General features: G+C 38.3%; 3 protein-coding genes across 3 annotated transcripts; 2 read left to right on the forward strand and 1 right to left on the reverse strand.

Moving 5' to 3' along the window:
• Nucleotides 1–3,263: 3,263 nt before the first annotated feature.
• Nucleotides 3,264–7,932, reverse strand: LOC128317851 (tripartite motif-containing protein 16-like). The gene is made up of 7 exons (XM_053231713.1): nucleotides 7,376–7,932; nucleotides 6,933–7,277; nucleotides 6,691–6,786; nucleotides 5,907–6,140; nucleotides 5,356–5,506; nucleotides 5,195–5,254; nucleotides 3,264–4,397 (listed from the first exon to the last, which is right to left on the reverse strand). Exons 2-7 carry the CDS (start codon nucleotides 7,041–7,043, stop codon nucleotides 3,862–3,864), a joined length of 1,188 nt encoding a protein of 395 aa, XP_053087688.1. The 5' UTR covers nucleotides 7,044–7,277; nucleotides 7,376–7,932; the 3' UTR covers nucleotides 3,264–3,861.
• Nucleotides 7,933–10,421: 2,489 nt separating this feature from the next.
• LOC128317861 (tripartite motif-containing protein 16-like) lies at nucleotides 10,422–16,686 on the forward strand. Its single transcript, XM_053231725.1, has 6 exons — nucleotides 10,422–11,079; nucleotides 12,042–12,137; nucleotides 12,268–12,501; nucleotides 13,014–13,185; nucleotides 13,407–13,466; nucleotides 15,241–16,686. Exons 1-6 carry the CDS (start codon nucleotides 10,480–10,482, stop codon nucleotides 15,768–15,770), a joined length of 1,692 nt encoding a protein of 563 aa, XP_053087700.1. The 5' UTR covers nucleotides 10,422–10,479; the 3' UTR covers nucleotides 15,771–16,686.
• A 1,338-nt stretch (nucleotides 16,687–18,024) lies between these two features.
• LOC128317855 (tripartite motif-containing protein 16-like) lies at nucleotides 18,025–24,202 on the forward strand. The gene is made up of 5 exons (XM_053231717.1): nucleotides 18,025–18,125; nucleotides 20,063–20,355; nucleotides 21,588–21,744; nucleotides 23,189–23,248; nucleotides 23,454–24,202. Exons 2-5 carry the CDS (start codon nucleotides 20,188–20,190, stop codon nucleotides 23,987–23,989), a joined length of 921 nt encoding a protein of 306 aa, XP_053087692.1. The 5' UTR covers nucleotides 18,025–18,125; nucleotides 20,063–20,187; the 3' UTR covers nucleotides 23,990–24,202.
• The last annotated feature ends 980 nt before the right edge of the window (nucleotides 24,203–25,182 follow it).

Below are 25,182 nucleotides of genomic sequence, written 5' to 3' on the forward strand. Positions count from 1 at the left end.
CAAGTCATTAGTGTTAGTGTTGTTTGAAATCTGAATGCTTATGGAAGGCCTTGTATTTATCTTCTTTGCACTTTTAATCCCCCTGTACATAGTCTGTGACACTCATTTCACCGTTCAAAGAGGGTATTGACCTTTTCTCAAAAGAGGTCATATAAAGTAATTAGTTAGAGTGTGTTTATTAATTGATTAGTATTTGAAATAAGTCACACAGAGACACCTGAAGGTGAACAGCTCTCTTTATTGGGGTTATTGATCCATGTGACACTGTCATAGATAGTGAATAGTTTCTTCTGTTTCTCTCCTTTCACACTTTCTATTTATTTTATTTATTTATTTACCTATTTATCTATTAATTGATCTATTTGTGTAAATATTTATATATTTGTTGGTATATTTATCTGTGTTAATAAATAATCTTCCTAATTTTGATACTTTCTGCTGACTAGTGAGTTCATTTCTGTATCAGAATATTAGTTTACACTGAAAGTAAAGGGTACTGACCTACACTTACCTGGAGTGTGAAATCCGTTAATGTAGGTCCGCTGACAGCATCCATCCGATCTGTTAAAGGAAAAGGATAGCTTAGCTCATAATTAATTTTAATACTAGAGGGGAGTAACGACTTTAATATTTTCATTGAACACATTACCTGAACCCGGGGCTCCACCCTAACAGAACTTAGGAGAAGTAAATCCTAGGAGGGCAGGGGGTGCTACATGTATAAAATATATTATTAAAATAATATTAACTATTATTATTGTTGTTGTTGATCTTAATAATATTATTTTTTATTTTAAATAATAGCTTATATAAAGTATATATGATGTGTATTTGTAATAATAGAAGTAATAAGAATTATACATAAATAAATCTCATTTTCTAATCTGATACTGATCCATGTGTTGGGTTTATTGTTCGCCAGTTTCTCCAGGGTCCTGAGTTTTCACTCATCAGGTTACTTGTAAACCATAAAAAATTCTAATTATGTGTAAAACATGTATTCTGTTAAAACAATATTTTGTCTTGGTTTTCCACATCAATAATAATAATAATTGCACCTCTGCACTGTTCCGTTCATTTTTTCCACCAGGCCATTATTGTACATGAGGCTTGAAGAGAACTAAGGATGTTACTAAAGCAGGAGGCAAATATATATACACACAATATTATGTTCTACATATTTTTTTTTTTTTTTTGGAGGGTGTCATTTTGAAGCACAAAGGCGCTATGACACCACTGTGTTTGCGAGGGGATTTGGTGTCTTTGTGGTAAACACCTTGTCTCTGGACTCAGCAGGTGCTGGTTTGAAGTCAGCTTTTGTCTCTACTTGGTGTGTTTGATGGAAAATATTAGGTCAGGCTTTTGTGTTGTAAAAATATTAAACCAAGATGGTGTGTGATGTAACTGGTTCAAGTCTATGCACTTTACTTATATGAACTTATATGACAGTGACTAATATGAAGGTGAAAAGGACTATAAGAGTTCACTTGTGTGAGATCCTGTGGCTCATGTGGATGAGTGTCACCTCTGGGTTAAGAGGTTGCTGGTTCAAACCCCAGCCAGGACTCCAGGATGTAAACATAGATGCTAAAGGAATCAGTGGCAGACAGAGGGAAAGGTGCAGGTGGTCTAGAGGGTGTGATGACAATATCTGGGCAGCTGCCCCTCCAGGGATTGGGCTGGGTAGGTGTGGGTTCAGGTGGCTTGGAGAGGGTGGGGTAAGTTAGTTTTCACAGTGCTCCCTCTATTATGTAAAACTAAGTTAACACTCTTCCTCCCTGCATCATAACCCCTTCTACCCCAACCCTGGGTAGGGCAACTGCCCAGATATTACCCACCCCCTGGCACCCCCTGGCACCCCCTGGCACCCCCTGGCACATCCCACACCTTCTGCCTGCCATTGAATCCTGAAGCCTCTATGTTCACATCCTGGAGTCCTGGCTGGGGTTTGAACCAGCAACCTCTTAACCCAGAGGTGACACTCATCCACATGAGCCACAGGATCTCACACTAAGGACCTGTTTTATAGTCCTTTTCACCTTCCTATAAGTGACAGTCATATAGCTAAATAAACTACACAGACTTGTAGACAGCACAAAAACCTGCCCTTTTAGCACCATTTCTCCACCCAGCAATGAGCTGCACTTGAACTAGCAAGCTCATGGGCCTAAGGCAAGGCTTTTACCACAAAGCCACCAAATACACACTGGTGTCATAGCGCCTTTGTATTTTAAAATGACACGTGCAAACAATCCAAAAACATTTCTGTCTCTTGCTTTGTCCATATGTCCATTGTTCACACAGTATAGCGTTTGTTTTTATTTTCTGTAAAAGTCTTATGTCTGTATTATCTGAATTATCTAAATAGAAACAAAGATGCTACAGAAGAAAGATGCTAAAAAAATGACAAAGAATTAGAAAATTTAGTTTTGAGTTTTGTTTTATATTTATTTTCTTAATTGAATTGAATAATATTTTTAAATTAAGCATTACTTGTAAGTTGGTAGCTACAGGATTACAGTAATTGTAAAATTGCAGCTACAAGATTAGGCTTATAAACTTTGCAGTCTGACTGGAGCAAAGAGAAACATTTTAATTTTCTGAAATATTATTACTTTATGTTATTATCAGGTATCAAACAACTTCTGTATCATTTTCAACAGAATCATGAACATAGTTCACTTATAAATATAAAATGTCATAACCATTTATGATTGCACCAAGTTATTGAACTTTATCAGAATAGAAATGTAGCGACACCATGAACAGTCACTTGTAATATTTTCTCCTTCTCTCCTCCTTTTTTCGGAAATTCCTGCTCTGGAAGATTAAATTCCCATATCTCACAAGTCTGGGTTTAATGATTGACCTGAGCGTAGATTGTGTTTAGTAAGCAGAGAGAATGTCCAGGTAAAGCTGGGGTTATTTAAGGACATTGATGTATAGGAGAGAATGTCAGAGATCTCAGCAGTAAAGATGGAGAGAACCGTAATCTACTTGCTCGTCGTGTTTCTGCTGATGCCGGTGCCGAGTCTGCACTTAGAAAGATAAAAGTTTAGAGCTTTTATATTAGACCACATGCGCTACGTTATGTAACAAATCTAAAACAGTTTAATTTCCACGCAGCAGTGTTAAAAAAAACTCATTTCCATTTTTATTTGTACATGTTGTGTATAATAGTGTAACTGATGCTTCTACACAGAGCCAAAATCAAAGTTGGGGTGTGTTGGAAACTCAGAAGTGAAGACCAGGAGACTCGGGTATATCTTCAGCAGGATTCTTTATTGAGAACGTGCTGTTTCACTCTGCAGTCATCAAGTCTAAACAAGAGATCTGTACATTGTAGTTTTATACACATTTTAAGGGTCAGTCCTTAGAGGTGGAGACAAAAGCACTCAGGTGACAACTTTAAACAAAACATGGAAAAGAAGTACAGAGTTATAGGAACCCTCCCCAGACTCTGCAGTTTCACCAGCTCTAATCCAATCAGCATAACTAAACCACTCACACACTTCATTATCATAGAGATAAAGAAAAGTCCACACCTCAGGTATTGATGATCATGAACAATGGCCACCAATGCAAAGAATGGGGCAGAGGCACCAAGAGCCATCACAGACAAAAGGTGGTAGCCTCAGTTACTATGCTCGTTTGACTCGCACTAAAGAGAACAGGAACTGGCAGAAACCTCCTACTAGAAACTTTGCTCAGCATAATCATTTAGTTGATGCTGTACACATATTGGAAAACACTAACTCTTATATTTGTATTCCTACAAGTGTCAGAGATTAACAAGTCAATTTAACAGTATATATATAGTTGTGAGAAACTGGGACACATCTTACTGCACTACACATATTACTAAGGATCACACAACCTCACAGTTATATCGTCATCTAACAAGTAGATCCCAAACCCAGCGTATAGAGGCTGAGTGAATGTGGTGTGGACTCTGTGGAGGAGCTTCATCGTGTCAGAGACGCTGTAGAAGGACAGAGTTCCTGCACTGTGATCCACATACACTCCTATTCTGGAGGATGATGGCCCTTGGATCTCGGTCTGAATGTTGTTGTGATAGAAACAGAGAGACGTGGAAGAACAGCGCAGACACCAGGACCGATCGTTGCGTCCAAACTTGCACTCGTCGCGCCATCCTTTCCTGCAGATCTCTCTGTACGAGACGGATATTTCCACATCGTCATCTCGCATCCACTCCACCTCCCAGTAATGGCGTCCAAGCATACTCTCCTCACACAACACCTGCCAGTGGTAGTCAAACCGCTCCGGATGATCAGAGTACTCCTGGTCTCTCCAGCTGTGTCTCAGCACTCTGTTGTTGTCACTCAGAATGAGGTGCTGATTTACTGTGTTGGGGTCCAGAGTCAGAGAACAGAAATCTGAAATAAATGAGAAGAATGTAAGGTATAATTAAAAAAATACATTTATTACTTAAGTGAGACACCAACCTATTTATACTATTTCTTACCTAAACCTATGTTCACACTAGCAAGTGACAAAGCGACAAATGATCATTGAGTTTCTACGTAGGTGTGTAAGAAGGAGCCATGATTTCAGCGACAAGTGACATTTCATCTCAGGTATAAAGTAGGCATGACACAGCAAAGCAACAAATCCAAATGATGGCTTGAATGATTCCTCTGTCCAGTCCTATGGCGTGTGTGATCCAGCGTTTCTTCAGTTACCTCTCATTACTTTAGTTCTTACCTGTAATTAGTTCCCATTTACAGTTTGATGCACCAAAACTTTAGAAAAACTCAGCTTCATCTTTCCCTGTCAAATTTTACCTCTCATTAAACATGCATAGAGACATTATGAAGAAAAATAAAGCTTGGAAGGAAGTAGCAGAGATTGTTTATGCCTCTAGCGAGTGTATGTAGCTAGTAGAGTTAGTTTGCTTTGCTACAATCTGAGAATGAAGCTAGTATGAAGCTGAGCACGTAAAACAAACAGCCAATTTTCACACTGATTAGTGCATTGTTTAATTTGTGTTGAACTAGTTAGCTTTAAAAGATATATATACATAGATACTACCATTTCTAATTAGAATTAACAAAAGCCAAACTACAAAAGACAGAAGAAAATTGCTAGAAGTGGATTAACCAAGTGTCTGTGTTGCACAGATATAATTGGTTGTGTGTGTGTGTGTGTGTGTGTGAGAGAGAGAGAGACATACATTTCAAAAAATCTTGCCTGCTCTTTGGCTCTGAGGGTGACATCATCTGAACTGCAGAATCTGTGGAAACAACAGAATAAAATAATGAAACACAATTGGCCTTTTGGGAAAAAAAAAAAGACACACACATCAAACATTTTTGTCAGCACGTGTTTACTCACCATGTGGAGAGATTTTCAATTCCTCAGTGCAGAATTCCTCCAGTCGCTTTTTCAGGTCTGAGAGATACTTCCTCACACCGTCGAATGAGAGACATGGATTAACGTGGATGCTTGATGAGTCCTTATGTCCAGAAGAGACAGACTGGAAACTCTACACAGTAAAAAGGAGGGTAATAGGAATAAACAATCACAGACTAAATTAGACATGACACACTTGTGATCTAAGACAAGTACATTCGTTATTTTCGTAAACTCCAGGCCTGGAGACTAGAAGCCAGTCGCAACAGTCAAACTTAAGCTCTGTCACAATCTAGTTTGAATGGAACATTATTTTATATCAGCTAGCATAGAAAGCTTCTTCATCATAAATCAAATTGAGATTATTAGTAAGGTACATGGGCAGCACAGTGGTGGAGTGGGTACTACTGCTGCCTCACAACGTATGATTTAGGACTGACTTGAGATCAACCTTACGCACATCTGGTGCAGCTGGCTGCAGGGTGGAAAGAGGCGTACAGAGCTCTCTCTGTAGATCAGACAGTGAGTGTTACCTGGAGGAAATGGATGTGATCGTGTGTGTGTGAAAGCTGCTCCAGCTCAGTGACTCTCCTCTGAAGATCAGCAATCTCCTGCTCCAGTTGCTCCAGGAGTCGTTCAGCTCGACTCAGTTCAGCCTTCTCCTGAGCTCTGATCAGCTCCGTCACCTCCGAGCGCTTTTTCTCCATGGAGCTAATCAGCTCAGTAAAGATCCTCTCACTGTCCTCCACTGCTGTCTGTGCACTCAGCTGTTAGGAGACACACACACACAGTTTAATTTTAAAGCTCAAATAACATTCATTGTCATAGATTTAACTTCCTAGTTACATTATGTATTAATACTTATATATTGTAATTACGTGTTACTACATCAGTCAACAGTTAAAAAGAGTCAAACCATCAATACCAATAAAAGACTCCACGACTAGGTATCACTCGGCCACCATAGACTGATCCTACATTACCTTCTGTTAAAAAGCTCCAGCTTTCAATGCAAACCTTTTTTTTTAACATAGAAAGGAGTATCAGCAATTACCTCAGCAAAAGCTGGCTATAATCACTAGACCAGAACCCCAACTACTCTGGAGTTTGGAGACAATTAAACAATATTACAGGAAACAAATCAATGTCCTGCATCGAGGTCCTCATAACAAATCAATGTCCTCGAAACGAGTCAAGTTCCTTTCTAAATAGCCTTTCTAAATGACTAAATACAGACAAGACTAACATTATTATTATTTATTTATTGCTGAGGTAAAGAGTTGAGGCGTGGGTGAATCTGCTCTACTCACTGCTCACCTTTATAGTGTTCACAGCCTGTTTCAGCTCCTGCACCTTCTTCTGCTTCTCCTGGATTCTCTGCTGGGATTTCATCTGCTCCTCCTCTAGCTCATGCTGTGAGAAAATAAAAACAATCGTCCTCAGCATTATATTAAGTATAATCTGAATAAGTGTACATTAATGGTACTTCAAGTAAACTGTGACATTTAGTGTACAGATAACGCCGATTACCAACAAAGTGACCACTTGCTAGTTCTCACCTGTTTCTCGGTTCTTTCTGACACACCTGAGATGATGTTGTGAGCTTTGTGTTCATCCATCGTACACATATAACAGATGGAGCTTTGGTCAGTATGACAGTAGATCTCCATCAGCTTGTGGTGCTGTGAGCAGATCTTCTCCTGTAGCTGCGTCGTGGCTTTTTCCAGCTTGTGCCTTTTCAAAGCTGGAACTTCATGCTGAGCTTTCAGATGAGGTTCACAAAAGGAGGTCAGACAAATCAGACAGGACTTGATGGCTTTGTGTTTTCTCTCAGTGCAGAAATCACACTCCACATCTCCAGGCCCAGGGGAACAGTGAGCAGGAGAAGCAGCTAATCTCTCTTACTGGAAACATACACATCAAATACACACAAACATTCGACGCTGCAGTGATTTTAACAGCACACACTCACTAAAAGGTGCCACAATTTACACAAACTCACCTGAAAAATGCATTTAAAAGCGTTTAGAGACAGATAATGGCTCTCCTCAGTGCACTGCTGCCAACTGCTTTCAATGGAAAGTAGCTAAAGCCTGCTCGAATAGTCGCTAAATGTGACGTCATGCGCTGATTAGCGTGTCCGTGACGTCATGGCGTCGTGTTTGCATTCTGTCTGGTGTTAGTCCTTTACATCTGTTTGCTTCTCTCCTTCTCTCTGTGCTCACATACTGTATTTTAATAAAGCCGAATTCCCAGTAAAGCTGTTCACATTGACCCATTTTTCTGTTTCTGTTGTCAGACAGCGGAACGAGTCTGAAATAGTGAGTGAAACGCGGCTCATTAAGACTACATGTTAACCAGCAGTCACTTCCAAGCCATTTCCAAGCTGCTGCTCTGCGCTGCTAAAATCCTGATTTTATAACCGCCACGTCGTCTGACAAAATCACCACACACACAAGTTAAAGACATCGGCTGTGCTGTGATTTCGGCTATATTTACATGGAAAATGATCACTCAGAGAGAAAGTTACAAGCCACAGAATGCGACTTAAAAAAGAAACCAAACTTCCCCCTACTGCCCACTTCCGCCCTCTGCTGGTGAAAATACTGTTCACACCATTCTCACCAGTAAACTAACACCAGTCAGTTACATTTTAAACCTTCTGGTGTTCAACTAGTCACGTGTTTATTGTTTATTTCCTTAAATCTTGGATGTTTAGACTCTCTTACTGGATTATAGAGCGATTAGTGCATTTGCAGCTTTATACAGCTGTACTGGTATATCTCAGAAAGCCTGACAGACTCTGTTCCAAATCAGGTTTGAAATGAATCAAGTGCTGACTCTTTACTACACACTGAATGGCTGATCAAATTAAACTTAGGACCAGAAATTTATTAGAGATCTCAAATCTACCTGTGTGAGCTGAGAGGAAGAGACGCTCCAACCATTCACACGACCATACAGTCAACTTAACCAGAGGGATGGACGATTAGCCATTGTTTACATAACTGTGCTAATTACACCTCAGTTTCACACAGAGGTTCAGTCCATTTATATAGAAGGAATGGAGGTTGAGGTGGAATGGAGACAATGAGAGTGTCTGTGAAGTATGAGGTGATGGGAAAATCTTTACGTGATCTACAGGAAAATGTGCAGAAACTCATTCCGTCACATTAATCACCTTAATAATTAATACCATTACATCACATTATACTACTTATAGCCATGGAGGTTAGTTACACCCTCATCACTTAAAGCTCCACCCATTACACTTTAAAGCTCCGCCCAGTGTCTCTGTCACACTATAATCACAGAAGCTCAAAGTTCATTCAGAGGAAACAAAACTGATCTCTGAGTGCTGCTCTCTCTCTCTCTCTCTCTCTCTCTCTCTCTCTCTCTCTCTCTCTGTAAGTTCAGGAAAATGGCTGAAGCCAGTATTTCAAAATAAAACACAAACATAAAGAGTTGAGCATTACTTCAGTTAAGATAAGGCCATGTCTGAGCACTGAAACAAGCTCAAACCAGTTCTTATACAGACCGTCCTAAACAACAGACAGATGCAGTTCACTGAAGAGACTGAAGATGATAATATTTGAATAGTAAGAATAGCATAAACATATTTACTCAAGATGTCTGTGGATTTTCTTTTCTTTCATTTTTTTTTAACAGATAAAGGGGACCCTGGATGGAAAATCTTTAAGAAACCCTGCTTTAGCAATCCAAAAATGCACATAGAGCACAAGGGTGAATTTTGTTCAGAAAGACATTTTGAGCCAAATAACACCACATTACAATCATATATACCTTTTAAAACATTTTAATTTTCACCATGTATTCTAAGATCTAGAATATACGTTCACTTTTTAAAATCTAAAGCTGTTTCTAAACACTTTGTCTTGAAATTTCATTTTAAAACATTTAACAATATTAAAATTGGGTGGCCCCAAATGCTTTTTTGGAGACTTAAGCCACATTTACAACTGTATGAATTTTACTGCATTAGAAAACAACATGTCAAAACAAGTGGCATTTATTTTAAAGAAAAAAAGCACAAGCAAAACATTTCCCAAAAATGATTATTATGTTTAAAAATATAAAAGATAATAGATATACTGGTGAAAATTAAAATATATATATATTTGTAGACTTCACATTATTCTGGTTGTTAGAGTTAATCCACAGTTAATATCATGAACTACACCATGTGGTTACTCTGCTAGAGGCATCTGTATGTAACTGAAGGTAAGTGACTACATACATCTACTTTAAATTACCTTTACACCAGCTGGTTAAAAGTCATTGCAAAAATGACTCAGATTAAGGAATTAAGTTATGAGGAAATAAGGAAAGAAGGCGACTTTATTCACCTGATCAGCAAAACTTCAAAAAATAAGTTCAAAGAAGAAGGACTTGTGAATGAAAACAGTCAATGTACAGGCAGAATCAGAAAGACCACCAGCCGATTCGGCAGATAATTGTGAATTAAATCAAGTACAACAGCTGAGAAACAGCAGCAGGGATTGCTTCAGAGATGAATGAGAATTACCAGATACAACTAGAGCACAGACTATTCACAACAGGATCATGGAGCATGGGTACAGAGGAAGAGTAATGCAGCAGAAACCATTCAACAGCCTCAAGAATAAAACAGCAAGGCTGAAATCTGCAAAAGAACAAACACAGAAAAACAGCAGCTTCTGGAGAACTGTAAAGTGAGAACTTCTCACTTTAAAAATGGCTCCAACATTCTTCCAGGATGAATATAATTTTAAAGATGTCACTAGGAATAAGTTCTTAAATTGTAACAATTGTAAGTTATCAACAAGGATGAAAGTTTTGCTTGAGGTGTCAGTAGGAAAAAAAGACCAGAAATTTAAAACCCATTCTGTGTGTGTTTCATGAAATGAATCCTAGTAAGTGTAGCTACATGGGATATATTTATGCACTGGAGGGAGATGAAATGGTTAACAGAGGAGGATTCAGAACCTCTCTGCTTTTGTGCTCCTCCTCTTCCTCTCACACACTCAGAGAATCAGGAAGTAACTCCTCATTTCAGAGAAAGCAAAACTGATCTCTCTCTCTTTCTCAGTGTGTGAGTTCAGGAAAATGGCAGAAGCCAGTATTTCAGCAGATCAATTTTCAGTGGACCAGTTCAGCTGTCCAGTGTGTCTGGATCTCCTGAAGGATCCAGTGACTCTCCCCTGTGGTCACAGTTTCTGTAAGGTGTGTATTAATGGCTGCTGGGATCAGGAGGATCAGAAGGGCGTCTACAGCTGTCCTCAGTGCAGACACACTTTCACTCCAAGGCCTGTTCTACGCAGAAACACCATGCTGACTGAAGTGGTGGAGAAACTGAAGAAGACTGAACTCCAAGCTGCTTCTCCTGCTCACTGTTACGCTGGACCTGGAGATGTGGAGTGTGATTTCTGCACCGGGAGAAAACACAAAGCCATCAAGTCCTGTCTGATGTGCTTGACTTCATTTTGTGAAACTCATCTGAAACCTCATCTGGAAATTTCTGGTTTAAAGAAACACACATTAATCGAAGCCTCAGCAAAACTACAAGAGAAGATCTGCTCTCAACATAACAAGCTGATCGAGATCTACTGTCGTACTGATCAAACCTGCATCTGTTATTTGTGTACGATGGATAATCACAAGGGACACGACACCGTCACAGCCACAGCAGAAAGAGCTGAGAAACAGGTGAGAACTAGAAATCTTTCCAGAATGAATTCTTCCTAGTTTTATTTCTTAGTTGGAATTAATTGCTTTAGTCAGTTACAGGATTTGAACTTTAATTTCAGTTTTGTAAAAGCTTGTTAAAATGTTGTGTTCTGGTTAAGATAGTGTTAAAACTTTTGTCAGTGTTAGTCATAATCTGGTCAGACCAGGAAGGGACAGAGCATGGCACACAAAAGCAGAGAGAGAGAGAGAGAGAGAGAGAGAGAGAATTGAGGTAAAGCAAACATGAATGAATCTGTTATAATAAGCTCCACTCTTCTGGGAAGGCTTTCCACTAGATTTTGGAGCATGGCTGTGGGGATTTGTGTTCATTCAGCTACAAGAGCATTAGTAAAGTCAGGCGCTGATGTTGGGATGGTGAGGTCTGGGGTGCAGTTCGTATTCCAGTTCATCCCAAAGGTGTTCAGTGGGGTCGAGGTCAGGGCTCTGTGCAGGACACTCGAGTTCTTCCACTCCAACCTTCACACACCACGTCTTCATGGAGCTCGCTTTGTGCACAGGAGCATTGTCATGCTGGAAGAGGTTTGGGCCTCTTAGTTCCAGTGAAGGGAAATTGTAATGCTACAGCATACAAAGGCATTCTATACAATTGTGTGCTTCCAACTATGTGGCAACATTTCAAAAAAGCCCTGTTTAAAGGTTGATGGTTCCCTTGACTGGAAACCATCACACCGGTATCCAGCCTTTTTACATTCTTTGTTTTTCCTTTTACTCTTCTGCCCAAAAACCCAAGTTTTACTCTTTATTTTGCTACTCACCATAAGCAGCATGGAATTTATTTCTAGCTCGCAACAATACAAAATGCAGTAACCATATAGAAATTCTACAACACTGTGCTGCCAGGTGATTAGGTATTGTGATGTGGGAACTAATAAAGATGAACGTTCTTCATAAAGAGTTGAAAATAACTGATGTGTCCTCAGAGTGAGTTAAAAGAGGAGCAGAGAAAATTCCAGCAGAGAATCCAGGAGAAGCAGAAGAAGGTGCAGGAGCTGAAACAGGCTGTGAACACTATAAAGGTGAGCAGTGAGCAGAGACAGAGCTGCTCCTAGAAACACACACAACATGGACAACCAGTCATTTAGAGTCCTAGTAAGAGAGGGAATGATAGAGGAGCTTTAAATCTTGTGTCTCTGTGTCTCCTAACAGCTGAGTGCACAGACAGCAGTGGAGGACAGTGAAATTATCTTTACTGAGCTGATCAGCTCCATGGAGAAAAAGCGCTCGGAGGTGACGGAGCTGATCAGAGCTCAGGAGAAGACTGAACTGAGTCGAGCTGAACGACTCCTGGAGCAACTGGAGCAGGAGATTGCTGATCTTCAGAGGAGAGTCACTGAGCTGGAGCAGCTTTCACACACACACGATCACATCCATTTCCTCCAGGTAACACTCACTGTCTGATCTACAGAGCCAGCTGTTCCTCACACACTCTCTAAAACACCTTTTGTTAAAGCAATAAATGTCCCTGTCTGACATCACAAGTGTGTCTGGTGTTATCCTGAGATCAGGTGACTTCACAGTTTATTACTGTTTGTTATTGTTTAGAGCTGTTTAGCTTCTCTTTAACTCGACTTCAGTTCTTAGCTAAGTTCAGTAATATTAGTCTGTGGATTTGGGATCGAGTAGCTATGACTTCATTTGTCTGATCTGTTTATCGAGACTGTTGGAGGATGGAGGATTCATAATGATTATATGAGGTATTTGTAATGTAGTGACAGAACGTTGATTGTTGTAAATATGACCACTTTAAAAAATCATGAATTTTGCAAAAAGACAAACTGAGAGATGCAACACTGTGCTACAAAATCCGTATTCTTTTGTTTTACTTTCCAAAGTAATTTCTTTGTGTGTGCTGTTTATCTTTCTTTGTTTGAAGTGTAAATTGCTTTCTGTAGGTTTTAGCTTCTGGACGTCAGTCTCCCCAACACAAAAGACCAGATTTTCACACATCCAACATCACTGTCCATCAACATCTCTCATTTGATGGAGTGAGGAATTCTCTCTCAGATCTGAAGAAGAGACTCAAGGAATTCTGTGAGGAGGAATTCAACAAAATCCCTCCACATGGTAAGAGGAGCTGCTCCTGCTGGAGAAACACAATGATGGACGTCTTTACTTGCTCTGTGAAGTGTTATTTCTTCCTTTTTGCAGACAGCTTACTCACCTGACACTTTTAACTAAAATAGTGATTTAAAATGAATAAACTGACTGTATCACTTTAAACTGTTTCCATCTTTTACACAACCTGATGATGCTTTTTGTCTTCATTTCCATTTTTCTCTCCACAGCTGCAGCAGTTCAGACCATTTCACTACCAGAGCCACAGAGCAGAAAAGATTTTCTGAAATGTACATCTAAAACACACACACACACACACACACACACCAAATGCACTTTCGCACTTTAAGTAATAAAATAACATTTTTTCCACTGACGCTAACAAAATTATTAATCCAGAATGATGTTTACCTTCTAAACAACTTATTGGCTTACTGAATTCGCAAATGTACAACAGCTTTTATTATTATTATTATTATTATTATTATTATTGTTGTGGATGTTTCTACATAAAATTTTCTATTCAGTGTAGTTTGTTGGTAGATGATAGCAAATGAAATTAATAACTCTGACACTTTTAATGTTAGTGTTACATATTACAAGCTATCCTGGCTATTTAAAGCTGTGCATTACAAAACCCAAATACGCTGTTATTTATAAGGGTTTGTATAATCAAATATACATAATGTTCCTTTTACTCCAAATGTAGTCAGTCATCCATTATATTATGTATAGTATCTGATATTTGCTTCTTTACTTTGGTACTGGAGCTACAAGGCTAATGTAGGAACAAAGATGCACAGAGATTATTTTTACCCAGGCTGGTCCTCAAACTGCACTTTTTTGTTGCATTAAATCGAACCTAAACTCTGGTCCTCACAAATCACATTTACCTGAGACCAATAGATCCCCCTTAAGAGATACATACAGTCACAATCCACTTTAATAGTAACAGCTGTACACCGGCTCATTTATATAGTTATCCAATCAGCCAATCATGTGGCAGCAGCACAATGCATAAAATCATGCAGATACAGGTCAAAAGCTTCAGTTAATGTTCACATCAAACATCAGAATGAAGGAAAAGTGTGAACTCTGTGACTTTAACCATGGCATGGTTGTTGGTGCCAGATAAGCTGGTGTGAGTATTTCAGAAACTGCTGATCTCCTGGTATTTTCACACACAACAGTCTCTAACGTTTACACAGAATGGTGTGAAAAACAAAAAACATTCAGTTTTTCCTGATTCTGCATCACAGTCTTCTGCTACAGAGATAAAGAGCATTTATTTTCCTCTAATCAAACCTTCCTTTCATTAGATGTGGTTTTTGGTGTAATTTACATGCCATATTAAAGATTTTTGAAATATATATTTTACACATTATGTGTGCTAGAACACTACTGTCTACTACTATCATCTGCAATACTTGTTATGTTTAATAAAATTTGGCTTAACAGCTGGGTTAAAAAAAACACTCTGAAAGGACTTGCACTAAACAATAATAATAATAATAATAATAATAATAATAATAATAAATGAAACAGTACTTTTCAGACATGATGGTCATGGTGTAAGGTGTGTCTAGCCGAGTGTTAGGATTACTAGGAGAACACTTTGATAATCTGACTGTGCATTTCCTCTCCTTAGGAGGACAGTATTAGTGCACCACAGTTATCCAGCGAGCTGCTACACTAACTTCTCACACTTTCTGCACACATTTCCATAATATCATTTCTTTCTAATTCTTATTTTTGTAACCAGAAACTAATAACAAAGCTGCAAAAAATAACACGCTTACCTTGTATGTCGCGTTCGACTTCTGTTAAACTTACATTGGCTCTTTCTAAAATGTAAATTAGTAATGGCGGAGGTGACCTCCTCATGGGAAATGTAGTCCATTATCACTTCCGGGTACGCTTCTTTGTACTGATAAAAGGACGGCAAAAAACTACAACTCTCCTGTTAAATATTAAAAAAGCTAATTATTGTATTGGCTATACGCTTAGCGCTTACACTTTTAATAAAACATGCCATGTTCAGTTTGTTTTTCTCTTTTATTTCAGATTTCTGTTATCTGACTCTGGATCCCAACACGGTACATCGTAAACTCATTCTGTCTGAGAAGAACAGAGCGGTGAGATGCAGTGTGAGAAAGCAGCAGTACTCTGATCATCCAGAGAGATTTGATTACTGGTTTCAGGTGTTGTGTAAGGAGAGTGTGTGTGGACGCTGTTACTGGGAGGTGGAGTGGAGCGGTGCTGGTGTGTCCATATCAGTCTCATATAAAGACATCAGCAGGAAAGGAGAGGGTGATGAGTGTGGGTTTGGAGGCAACAATCAGTCCTGGAGTCTGTGGTGTTCTTCTTCTTCTTCTCTCTCTTTCTGGCACAACAGCATTAAGACTGATCTCAGAGTTCCATCATCCTCCAGAATAGGAGTGTATGTGGATCACAGTGCAGGAACTCTGTCCTTCTACAGCATCTCTGACACGATGAAGCTCCTCCACAGAGTTCACACCACATTCACTCAGCCTCTATATGCTGGGTTTGGGATCTACTTGTTTTCTACTGTGAGACTGTGTCATCCAAATTAAAGTGTGTAGTGTTTTATGTAAAATTCCTGCACATTGTCACATTGCTGCTCAGTCATCTGTCTCACTAGCACACAATCCATCTGCACAAAAACACACTCATTTAAATGTATTCATTAAAATAGATTAGTCATTTTACAATAATTAAAAAGGAAATGTTAAAAATGAACTGTCAGACAAGAAACTAGTAAAATTTCAGAAGAAAAGAATCAAATAATATCTCGTGACCTTAGCATTATGAAGTTTGTTTCATATTAAGTGACTCGTCATTAAATAACTAATAAACAGTAATAAAGCCAATACAGATCACACGATATATAAAAAGAAAATAATCAACTTTGAATTAATTTCATTTTTCTGGTTGTATTCTAAGATGTAAAATATACATTCACTTTTTAAAATCTGAAGGTGTTTCTAAACCCTGAAATTTCATTATAAAACATTTAACACTATTTAAAATACATTAGCGCTTACAGTATATGATTGGTTAAGGCTGCCTATATATATATAAAATCAAAATAAAAGATAACACTTCAGGAGAGTAAAGTTTCCCCCAGTGTTGAAGTTTACATGGTTAACTCATTTTCAACCAAAATGCCAGACAGAAACTTTTAATACTGAGGTCAGGATTTGTCAGCAAGCCGCTATATTGATACACAAGGGTTTCTTTTTTTTTTTTAATCCAAATCACTTTCAGTGTATATTTTGAAATTATTTAATCTATGGTAAATAACTACAATGTTTTAAATATGGTGTTTGTGAAAATCACTAACTTTTTTCCCCAAAAAACACAACTTTTAATGTTCTAATATATTGTATGTGTTGATAATGATGATAAATGTGTCTCTGCTAACTGTATCTGTCTGTGGTCTGACTCCAGATTTAGAAAAATGTTAATATTCTCTTCATTTTCAATAAAATAAAGCAACAAATCCATTACAGTTCTCTATTTTGATTGATCAGGAGGTGATTAATTTTCTATAACAGCAGCTCTGACAGTAGCACAGGTTTATATTAATGCACTCATTCTAATACGTTATGGTTTCTATAGTTACAGCTCATTCACAGGGACTTTGGGCGTTCCACATAAACCGATTAAAAACATGTTTAATCGTTGATATGGTGACATTTTCTTAACTTAAGGAGACGTTTATTTAACATTTATGGAAGGAGTCTCCAGTGTCAGTGATGCTTCTCCTGCTCACTGTTACGCTGGACCTGGAGATGTGATTTCTGCACCAGGAGAAAAGCCATCAAGTCCTGTCTGATGTGTTGAGCTCCAGCTCAAGTCCATACATTTTCAGTAGGAATCAGCTAAATGGCTCAACTAGAAAAAGAGAAGAGAAAACACTGCCAGTACCTCAAGTCCAGTTTTAGTTCATCATCTCAACCCCCTGTTTCTTCTTCCTTCACTAGTGCCACACACACACACACAGAACAAAACACCACAAACCCACACAAGTTTAATGCCACACCATAAGAGATGATTATAAAAATCCAGCTGGACTGGCAACAATTCCTTCTCCAGTCTCTAGTAAGATGGTAAAAATTAGGTGGTGCTGATCGTCGCACACTCATTACCCATCAGCAACTACTTATGGCCAGTGAACTCTATTTTTTTTTATAATTTTGGTTTATTAAAGAAAACACTTTGCTATGTGTGTAAACTGTAGTGGCAATTATATATTCAAAGTCAAAAACCTTTTTTATAATGTTATTTTTTATTGAAGAACTTTGCAAAGTATGTAAACAGTGAAATGAATTCAAAATGTTTCTTTTGTCATCTTTCTTGTTAATTGAAGAGAAAATTTGCAAAATAAATATTCACAATGTAAATTGCTGCTGTAAATATTCCTTATTATTTTGAAATAATGCACTTAATTACTTTTTTTTTAAAAAATTTTTCTTGTCAATAAGAACTGCAATTATTGTTATATGCTAAGAAATAAACCACAAAGGGGAAAACACCTTAAATATCCCCTGACATTATTACAACAAGTCAATCAACAAACTAAACATCACGCACTGTGTAAAAGCAACAACTACTATCTCTTTTTCAGTATTACATTGCTAATGCCTTGAACTGTCAGCTAGAATGTCTAGGAGGTAGTCAGTCTAAGATTGCAGATGATGAAACCTCTCTGCCTCCCTCTGCATAAGATTAAGCAAAGGGTCTCTTCTTATTGGTGTGGGTGTTCTGGGGCTGTTATCAGAGGAAGCAGACACGAACGCAAAGAACGCACTACAAAATGGCGGCGGGGATTCCCCCGAGGGGGCGGGCTTAGGGAAGTTTGCGAGTGGATGTCTAAAAGTGGACTTAAACGCAGCCTTAGACGAGGTGAATGTGCGTGAATGACTGTAAGTTCATCTATATGGCTTTATTACATGAATATTGCGTTATATGCCTATCCTAGCGACGTAATAGGATATTCGGCATTGTGTTATTGAAGCTTATCCTGTGTGTGACGCAGTAAATCCGCGATCTCCCGCTGTGTGATCTGCGTTCATGTTTAGCGTTATTGAGCCGGTTATTGCATATCTTCAAATGGACCTACGTGTTGTAATCTGTATGTGAGTGTGTATTATTTACTTTATATTATTTACTTTATGTGTGTATCATTTACTTTAACGTCCTCAGAGTTTTTTTTAAATTTGTTTATTTCAGAAGAAACCATGATCACCTTCACATTCTGATGTACACTGCGGTTAAGACAGCCGCTCTTCCTGAAACTACGGTTAATCTAGCCGCTCGAGCAAATTTAGGGGCGCGATTTTTAGACACTTAGCGGTAATAATACCGAAAGCGGAAAGCGAGCGTCCGCGAGCTCCTACCCAACCAAAGCAACTTAACTTTTATACAAAATGATCATTTTAAATAAATAACAAAACCAACGCACAACAGTTCACTGTCAGTATTTATGAGTATCCAGGGTAAACGTTTTTATATTTACGCTTTTACTTTTAAATAATGGGCAAAATCGATCAAGGTTATATAAATTTATTATAGAGACGCTGTAAATCATTAAGCCAAATAAAAAGGAAAACATCATTTAAGGAACTTTATTATTATTATTATTATTATTATTATTATTAGTGAAGTTGTTAGGAAGTCTCTGACATCAAATATTAATATATTTCTTCAACTTAATGCTGAAATAACATGGACATTTCAAATCTCAAACCCACTCAGATCAGTTCACAGTGACCTACTCTATGCTCACAATAGAAATGGATTAATTTTACTGTAGAATTTTTAAGTAATTGCTCCTCAAAATCACTTGATCTGTCAATATAATTGAACCAGGAGGCTATTTTGATTAATCATAAAATGGACATTTCAAATTGGTAGATGAATAACCCTACTCAGATCCGTTCTGAGTGAGTTGGTCTATGCACCTGCACTGCGAAGAAGCAGTGGCTGCCACTGACTAGGTGACAAAGGCTGATGATGATGATGATGGCTGTGAGTGGGTTGGGGATTCTGGGGCCACAGGTGGAGGTGGATTTTGTATGGAAGCGGATGGCACCAGCTGGGTAGATGAATTTGGTGGGGTTATTAAGGCAGATGAAATTAAAACAGGAGGAGTAATGCTGGCCCTTGCTCCAGTGGTGGAATGCATTAAATTAAACCACTTCCAGGTGCAGGCACTGGGTTCCCCCGGTCCGTTCCAGTGCCAGTTGGTGGGTTCTGGGGTTCCTAAATAAGGTTTAAGAGAACAGAACAGTGTTGCAATAAGGAAAACTGTACCAATATAATTTATAATTGTACACCAACAACACTTAAATGTCAGCAGCATCCATTTATTTATTTATTTATTTAATTACACAACACCTGAATAACAAAACATGCTACCTTATATTTTTTCTTTACATTTTCCCATTTCTTGGAAGCTTGGGCAGCCGTCACCTTTCCATCTAACATCATTTCTTTAACAGTTGTCCTGGTGAAAGACATAAATGCTATTAATTAAAAAAAACAATAACATGAATGTCCAGTATTCTGTTCTTTCCAAAACAATCGCTTATATGTTAACATTATAATCAGTAATAATCGTAGAGGTTAGCTAGACCTTGTCCTTGATCGGATGCACCTCCTCACACTTTAAAGATCCACCCACTATTGGTGTCACACAAAAACAGACAGTTGCTCAGAGAAAATGAAACTCTTTTGCTCTCTCTTTCGTCTGTCCAGACAGGTAGGATCTACTGAAGGGTCCAGTGACTATTCACTGTGGCCATATTTTCTGTGAAGTGTATACTCCTTGCCTTAATAAAAAAAATGCTGTTCTACACAGAAACAATGTGCTGGCTGAAATAGCTGGAGAAGACTGAAGACTGAAGTTACTGTTATACTGGACCTATGGATATGTGAAGTGTTATTTCTGAACTGGGAGAAAATACAAAATGTCCTGCTTTGAAAATGCATAAGATAATTGAAACCTCTACAAAACAAGAGAAGATCTTCTCCCAACACGATAGACTGATGGAGGTATACCACCTTAATGATCAAACCTGCATGTGTTATTTGTGTACCATGGATAATCACAGAGGTCACGACATCGTAATAGCCGAAAGAAATGAGAAACAGGTGAGAACTGGAATTTTTTTTTTTTTTCCAGAATCCTAATTTTATGTCTTATCTAGAATCAGCTGCTTTAGTCAGTCATGAGTCATAATCTGGTCAAACCAGTTAGTGTACATTTGTGCAGGAATTTGTACATACTTAAATAGACAGTCCTAAACAAGAGCAAGGTACAGTTCACTGAGGAAACTATGCATGCAGGGTGGACTTATCAGAGAGACATGTCACATGACTTGCCTGATTCTGAACTTCTTGTGCAATATCAGCTTGAGCAAGGTGGAAAGTCCAGAGCCACTGTCAACAGTTTGATGTAACCACAATGTCATCCTGATATTTGTGTTTTCAGTTCAATTCAATTCAATTTTATTTGTATAGCGCTTTTAACAATGGACATTGTCACAAAGCAGCTTTACAGAAATAAATGGATTCACAAAAATATATTGTAAATATTTGAATTTATCACTGTGAATTTATCCCTAATGAGCAAGCCAGTGGCGACGGTGGCAAGTAAAAACTCCCCAAGATGATATGAGGAAGAAACCTTGAGAGGAACCAGGCTCAAAAAGGGAACCCATCCTCATCCGGATAGTGCGATTATAAATAAATCCCTTCTATTATTGTGTACTATATGGACAAATAGTGCAATTGCGCAACCAATAAATTCATCACATTTTTTGCAAGAAGTCCGGCTGGTTAAAATCTATCCACTGTCCACTGATGGAGTCCTGAGTACGAAGCTGCTCGTGGCAACTGCAGCCCCAAAGCCACTACAGCAATCGCAGTCCCAAGCCATTACAGTACAGCTCCCAATATGTGATCCCCAAGCCATCTCCATGTTTTGTCTGTAAATACACTCCAAAAACTATTAAATGTCATTTGGGTCAATGTTAAATACATATAGAAGATATATAAATACATATAAATATGACACTATTAATTAATAGTATTGTCTCTTTAATGACTGTTTTCCCAGATCTATGGTTAACCTTTAAAGACTGGTCACTTGGGAGGTTTCCCAATGATTATATTATGTATTTGTGTAATGCATGCTGGGCGATGTAGTGACAAAACAGGGGTGGATGTAAATATGACCAAAATCAAAATCATGGATTCTGACAAAGCACTGAAACTGAGAGATGAAACACAGTGCTGCAAAATCCTTATTCTTTTCTTTTAAACAGTAACTGTAGTTGTAGGAGTACTTTGTTTACAGTTGCTGTTTAAATTGCTTTTTCTAGGCCTTTGCTTCTGGACGTCAGTCTCCCCAACTGATCAGACCCAAATTTAACCCATGTGACATCTTTGATCTTAATGGATTGAGCCATTCTCTCCCAAAAATCCTTCCCAGACCAGGGAATTTCCTTGAGGAGGAATTTAACACAAACTCTTGTTGCGGTAAGAGGAGCTGTTCCTGCTGGACAAACACAATGATCTATACTCACTCACTCTTTGAATGAATGAGAAGGGTCAAAAGTAATGTCAAGACTGGAAACCAGGGAAGAGGGGAAATAACTGGGGAAATAATTTGGAGTGTTAAAGGTCCTGTTTCACAAAGGATAGATTTTAAACCAATAAGAATGAATTCAATCTTGTTACAGTTGAGCATGAAAAAGTTGTGTTTCATCTGGGTTTGATTTCAGGTAGGCAGGATCAATGTGTTGCAGAGGTAGATTATGGAAGGATTTGGTGCTGACATAGATTTGAGTGTTGTTGGCATAGCAGTGAAAGTCAAGATTGAAATGGTGTATAGTGTGACCAAGAGGGAGTATGTAGATGATGAACAGTAGAAGTTCAAGCACTGAATCTTGGGGGACTCCTTCAGCAACAACTGAGGTGGACAAGTTGTGTCCAGAGAGTGTACTGTTTTCTCTCAGTGAGATAGGACGTGAGCCAGTCCAGGGTGGAGCCCTCAATGCCCAGTTCACACAGTCTTAACGGAAAGGTGGAATGACACACAGTAGCAAAGGATGCACTCAGGTCTAGCAATATGAGTATGTTGAGGGCTTCAGTATCTGTGGATGTGAGATCAATGGTCTCATTAAGCAATGCACTATCAGTGCTCTGGAATGAGTGAAATCCAGACCAGGGGGTTCAAAAGAGCATTAGATTGAAGGTAAGAATAAAGCTGAGTAGAAATGATATATTCAAGTGCTTTAGACAAGAAAGGGAGATTGGAACTGGGAGAATAGTTATTAAGATTGGTTGGATCTATACCATTTTTTAAGGATTGGCGTAATTGCTGTAGTTTTGTGGACAGATGGAACAAGACCTTGACACAGAGACTTGTGAGGTGTGGGGTGAGAATAGGTAAGCAAGCTTTAACTAAAGTACATATTAGAGGACAGACAGACAGGACAGAATCGGCAAGGGGAGGCTAGTGAATATGAGGTGGGAGAGAACACAATAAGTGGATCAACAGACTTAATATTGTGGAAAGAAATAGATCTTTTTTTTACAGTTCTGGAGTGTGGGGAATGGGGCAGAGAATATGTGGCTCTGGTTGAAAAGCAGAAACAATAGGAGATGAAGATTCAGGACAGGCAAGGATACAGAGCAGACAAGATCAAGAGTATGGCCTTTAACATGAATGGGAAAATGTATGGGTTGAATAAAATGAAGACAGTCAAGAAGAGAAATGAAATCATTTGCAAAATTTGCTATTTAAATATTCAAAATAAATATTTAGACCACTAATAAGTAACAGACTAGAAGAAATGAAAGAAAACAGAGCAATAAGAGATTAGGGCAATTTGAAATGCAGGCTTGCAATACTGATTTAAAGTTAATAAACTGACTATCACTCTAAACCGCTTCCATATTTCCATTTTCCTCTCCACAGCTTCATCAGGTCACATGAGTCCACCACCAGAGCTACAGAGCAGAGAATATTTCATGAAATGTACGTCTAACACACAGATTGTAAACCACATAAAATCATTTGTGTATTGTTTTCTAAATCTGAGATATTTCTTGCTCACTTTCTCTCCCCATTTAAAATGTAACACACATACACACAGCCGTTGCACTTTTCACATTAATATAGTCTGTGAAATAAACCCTACATGTTCATATTTTTCATATTTCAAGTTTTTCTCTTATTTCAGATTTCCAATATCTGACTCTGGATCCTAACACGGCACATCGTAACCTCATTCTGTCTGAAACAAACAGAACGGTGAGATACAGTATGAGTGAGCAGCAGTACTCTGATCATCCAGAGAGATTTGACTACTGGCTTCAGGTGTTGAGTGAGGATAGTGTGTGTGGACGCTCTTACTGGGAGGTGGAGTGGAGCGGTGTTGGTGGTGTGTTCATTTCACTCTCATATAAAGACATACACAGGAAAGGACCAGATAATGCGTCTGGGTTTGGACGCAACAATCAGTCCTGGAGTCTGTGGTGTACTACTTCTTCTCTCTCTTTCTTTCACAACTACATTGAGACTAAGCTCCGAGTTCCAGCATCCTCCAGAATAGGAGTGTATGTGGATCACAGTGCAGGAACTCTGTCCTTCTGCAGCGTCTCTGACACGATGAAGCTCCTCCACAGAGTCCACACCACATTCACTCAGCCTCTGTATGCTGGGTTTGGGCTCTACTCACGGCCTGATTCTATTGTGAGATTATTTGATCCAGAATAGCATGTGTAGTGTTTTATGAAAAATTCCTGCACATTGCCACATTGTTGCCCAATCAACTGTCTTACTAGCACACAATCCATCTGCACAGAAAACAGCTCAGTAATTTATTTTAGACTACCATCTGTGGGAAATAACTACAGTGTCTTAAATATATTGTTTGTGAAAAAACCTCAGAACTGATTTTTAAAAAAAAAAAACCACACACATCTTCACTGGGTTTCAGTATGTTAAATTGAAGTGTGCTTTAATTTTAACTAGCATCTAATGATGACAAATATGTCTCTGCTATCTGTATCTGTCTGTGATCTGACTCCAGATTTGGATTCTGAAGATGATTGTTCGATTCTGATTAGTCAAAAGGTGTTGATTAATTTTTTTAATAACAGATATATTGGTTCTATCCACCTTATTTTCAGTGTTCCAATGGTGTCGATCTGATTAAAGGTTTTTATGCAAGACTTCCAGGAAATTCAGCCTCATATTTATTTTTTACTTAATAGTTAATGATAGTAGTTATGGATTCATGGAAAATGTATTGTTTGTTCAGTTAGGGGTTTGCCTTAATAACTGCCACAAATGAAAAGTTTTCTTAGAGCAAGTGTGCTTTAACCAGAAACATCCACAAGAGCTGAATGTGGATGTGAGATGCCATGGGATCGCCATCTGCCGCCTAACCATGAAGAGGCTGTTTGGCTTAGGTTACAAGTGTTTAATCTAAAGGAACCAACGAAGTATTTGGGCTCTGATTCTCCAGAGAAAATTCAGAGGTGGAGTCTTGTCAGCAGAAAAACAGTTTCTGCTTGTTCTGATATACTGTAACTGTGAGACTGGCTAGCTAGCAAGCTAACATTAGCTACATCTGTTCATAACATTATCTTGAAGCAAATATCTACACTCATAGTTCAGAATTAAGTTAAAGCACTGTGAGTTATTGCAGTTAATGAACATTTTCTATTAAAGAAAGTGACTGCAGACATGAGGTAGCTGTTCATGTCTTCTCACACAGGTCTCTTTAACAGAAATATTATTATTATTATTATTATTATTATTATTATTCTTATTAATAATAATAATAATAATAATAATGATAATAATAATAAAACAGCAATAACTAATAGTACTTTAAGTTATGGAAAAGAAGGAAATATGTGCTATTATTTCTGCATTGCAAAATAAGGAGGGTAGTAACAGCT

This window comes from Pangasianodon hypophthalmus, chromosome 30 (genome assembly GCF_027358585.1).
Source record: "Pangasianodon hypophthalmus isolate fPanHyp1 chromosome 30, fPanHyp1.pri, whole genome shotgun sequence".
Taxonomy (NCBI): Eukaryota; Metazoa; Chordata; class Actinopteri; order Siluriformes; family Pangasiidae; genus Pangasianodon; species Pangasianodon hypophthalmus.

What these genes read in the sequence shown, in the direction of transcription:
- LOC128317861 (XM_053231725.1), top strand. Translation starts at nt 10,480, where the DNA reads ATGGCAGAAGCCAGTATTTCAGCAGATCAATTTTCAGTGGACCAGTTC. An exon ending in AGGCTGTGAACACTATAAAG is followed by an intron (nt 12,138 to 12,267) that starts GTGAGCAGTGAG and finishes GTCTCCTAACAG; the next exon opens with CTGAGTGCACAGACAGCAGT. An exon ending in ATCACATCCATTTCCTCCAG is followed by an intron (nt 12,502 to 13,013) that starts GTAACACTCACT and finishes TGCTTTCTGTAG; the next exon opens with GTTTTAGCTTCTGGACGTCA.
- LOC128317855 (XM_053231717.1), top strand. Translation starts at nt 20,188, where the DNA reads ATGCATAAGATAATTGAAACCTCTACAAAACAAGAGAAGATCTTCTCC. An exon ending in CCGAAAGAAATGAGAAACAG is followed by an intron (nt 20,356 to 21,587) that starts GTGAGAACTGGA and finishes TGCTTTTTCTAG; the next exon opens with GCCTTTGCTTCTGGACGTCA. An exon ending in TAACACAAACTCTTGTTGCG is followed by an intron (nt 21,745 to 23,188) that starts GTAAGAGGAGCT and finishes TCCTCTCCACAG; the next exon opens with CTTCATCAGGTCACATGAGT.
- LOC128317851 (XM_053231713.1), bottom strand. Translation starts at nt 7,043, where the DNA reads ATGGAGATCTACTGTCATACTGACCAAAGCTCCATCTGTTATATGTGT. An exon ending in CAGAAAGAACCGAGAAACAG is followed by an intron (nt 6,787 to 6,932) that starts GTGAGAACTAGC and finishes ATTTTCTCACAG; the next exon opens with CATGAGCTAGAGGAGGAGCA. An exon ending in ATTGAAAATCTCTCCACATG is followed by an intron (nt 5,255 to 5,355) that starts GTGAGTAAACAC and finishes TTGTTTCCACAG; the next exon opens with ATTCTGCAGTTCAGATGATG.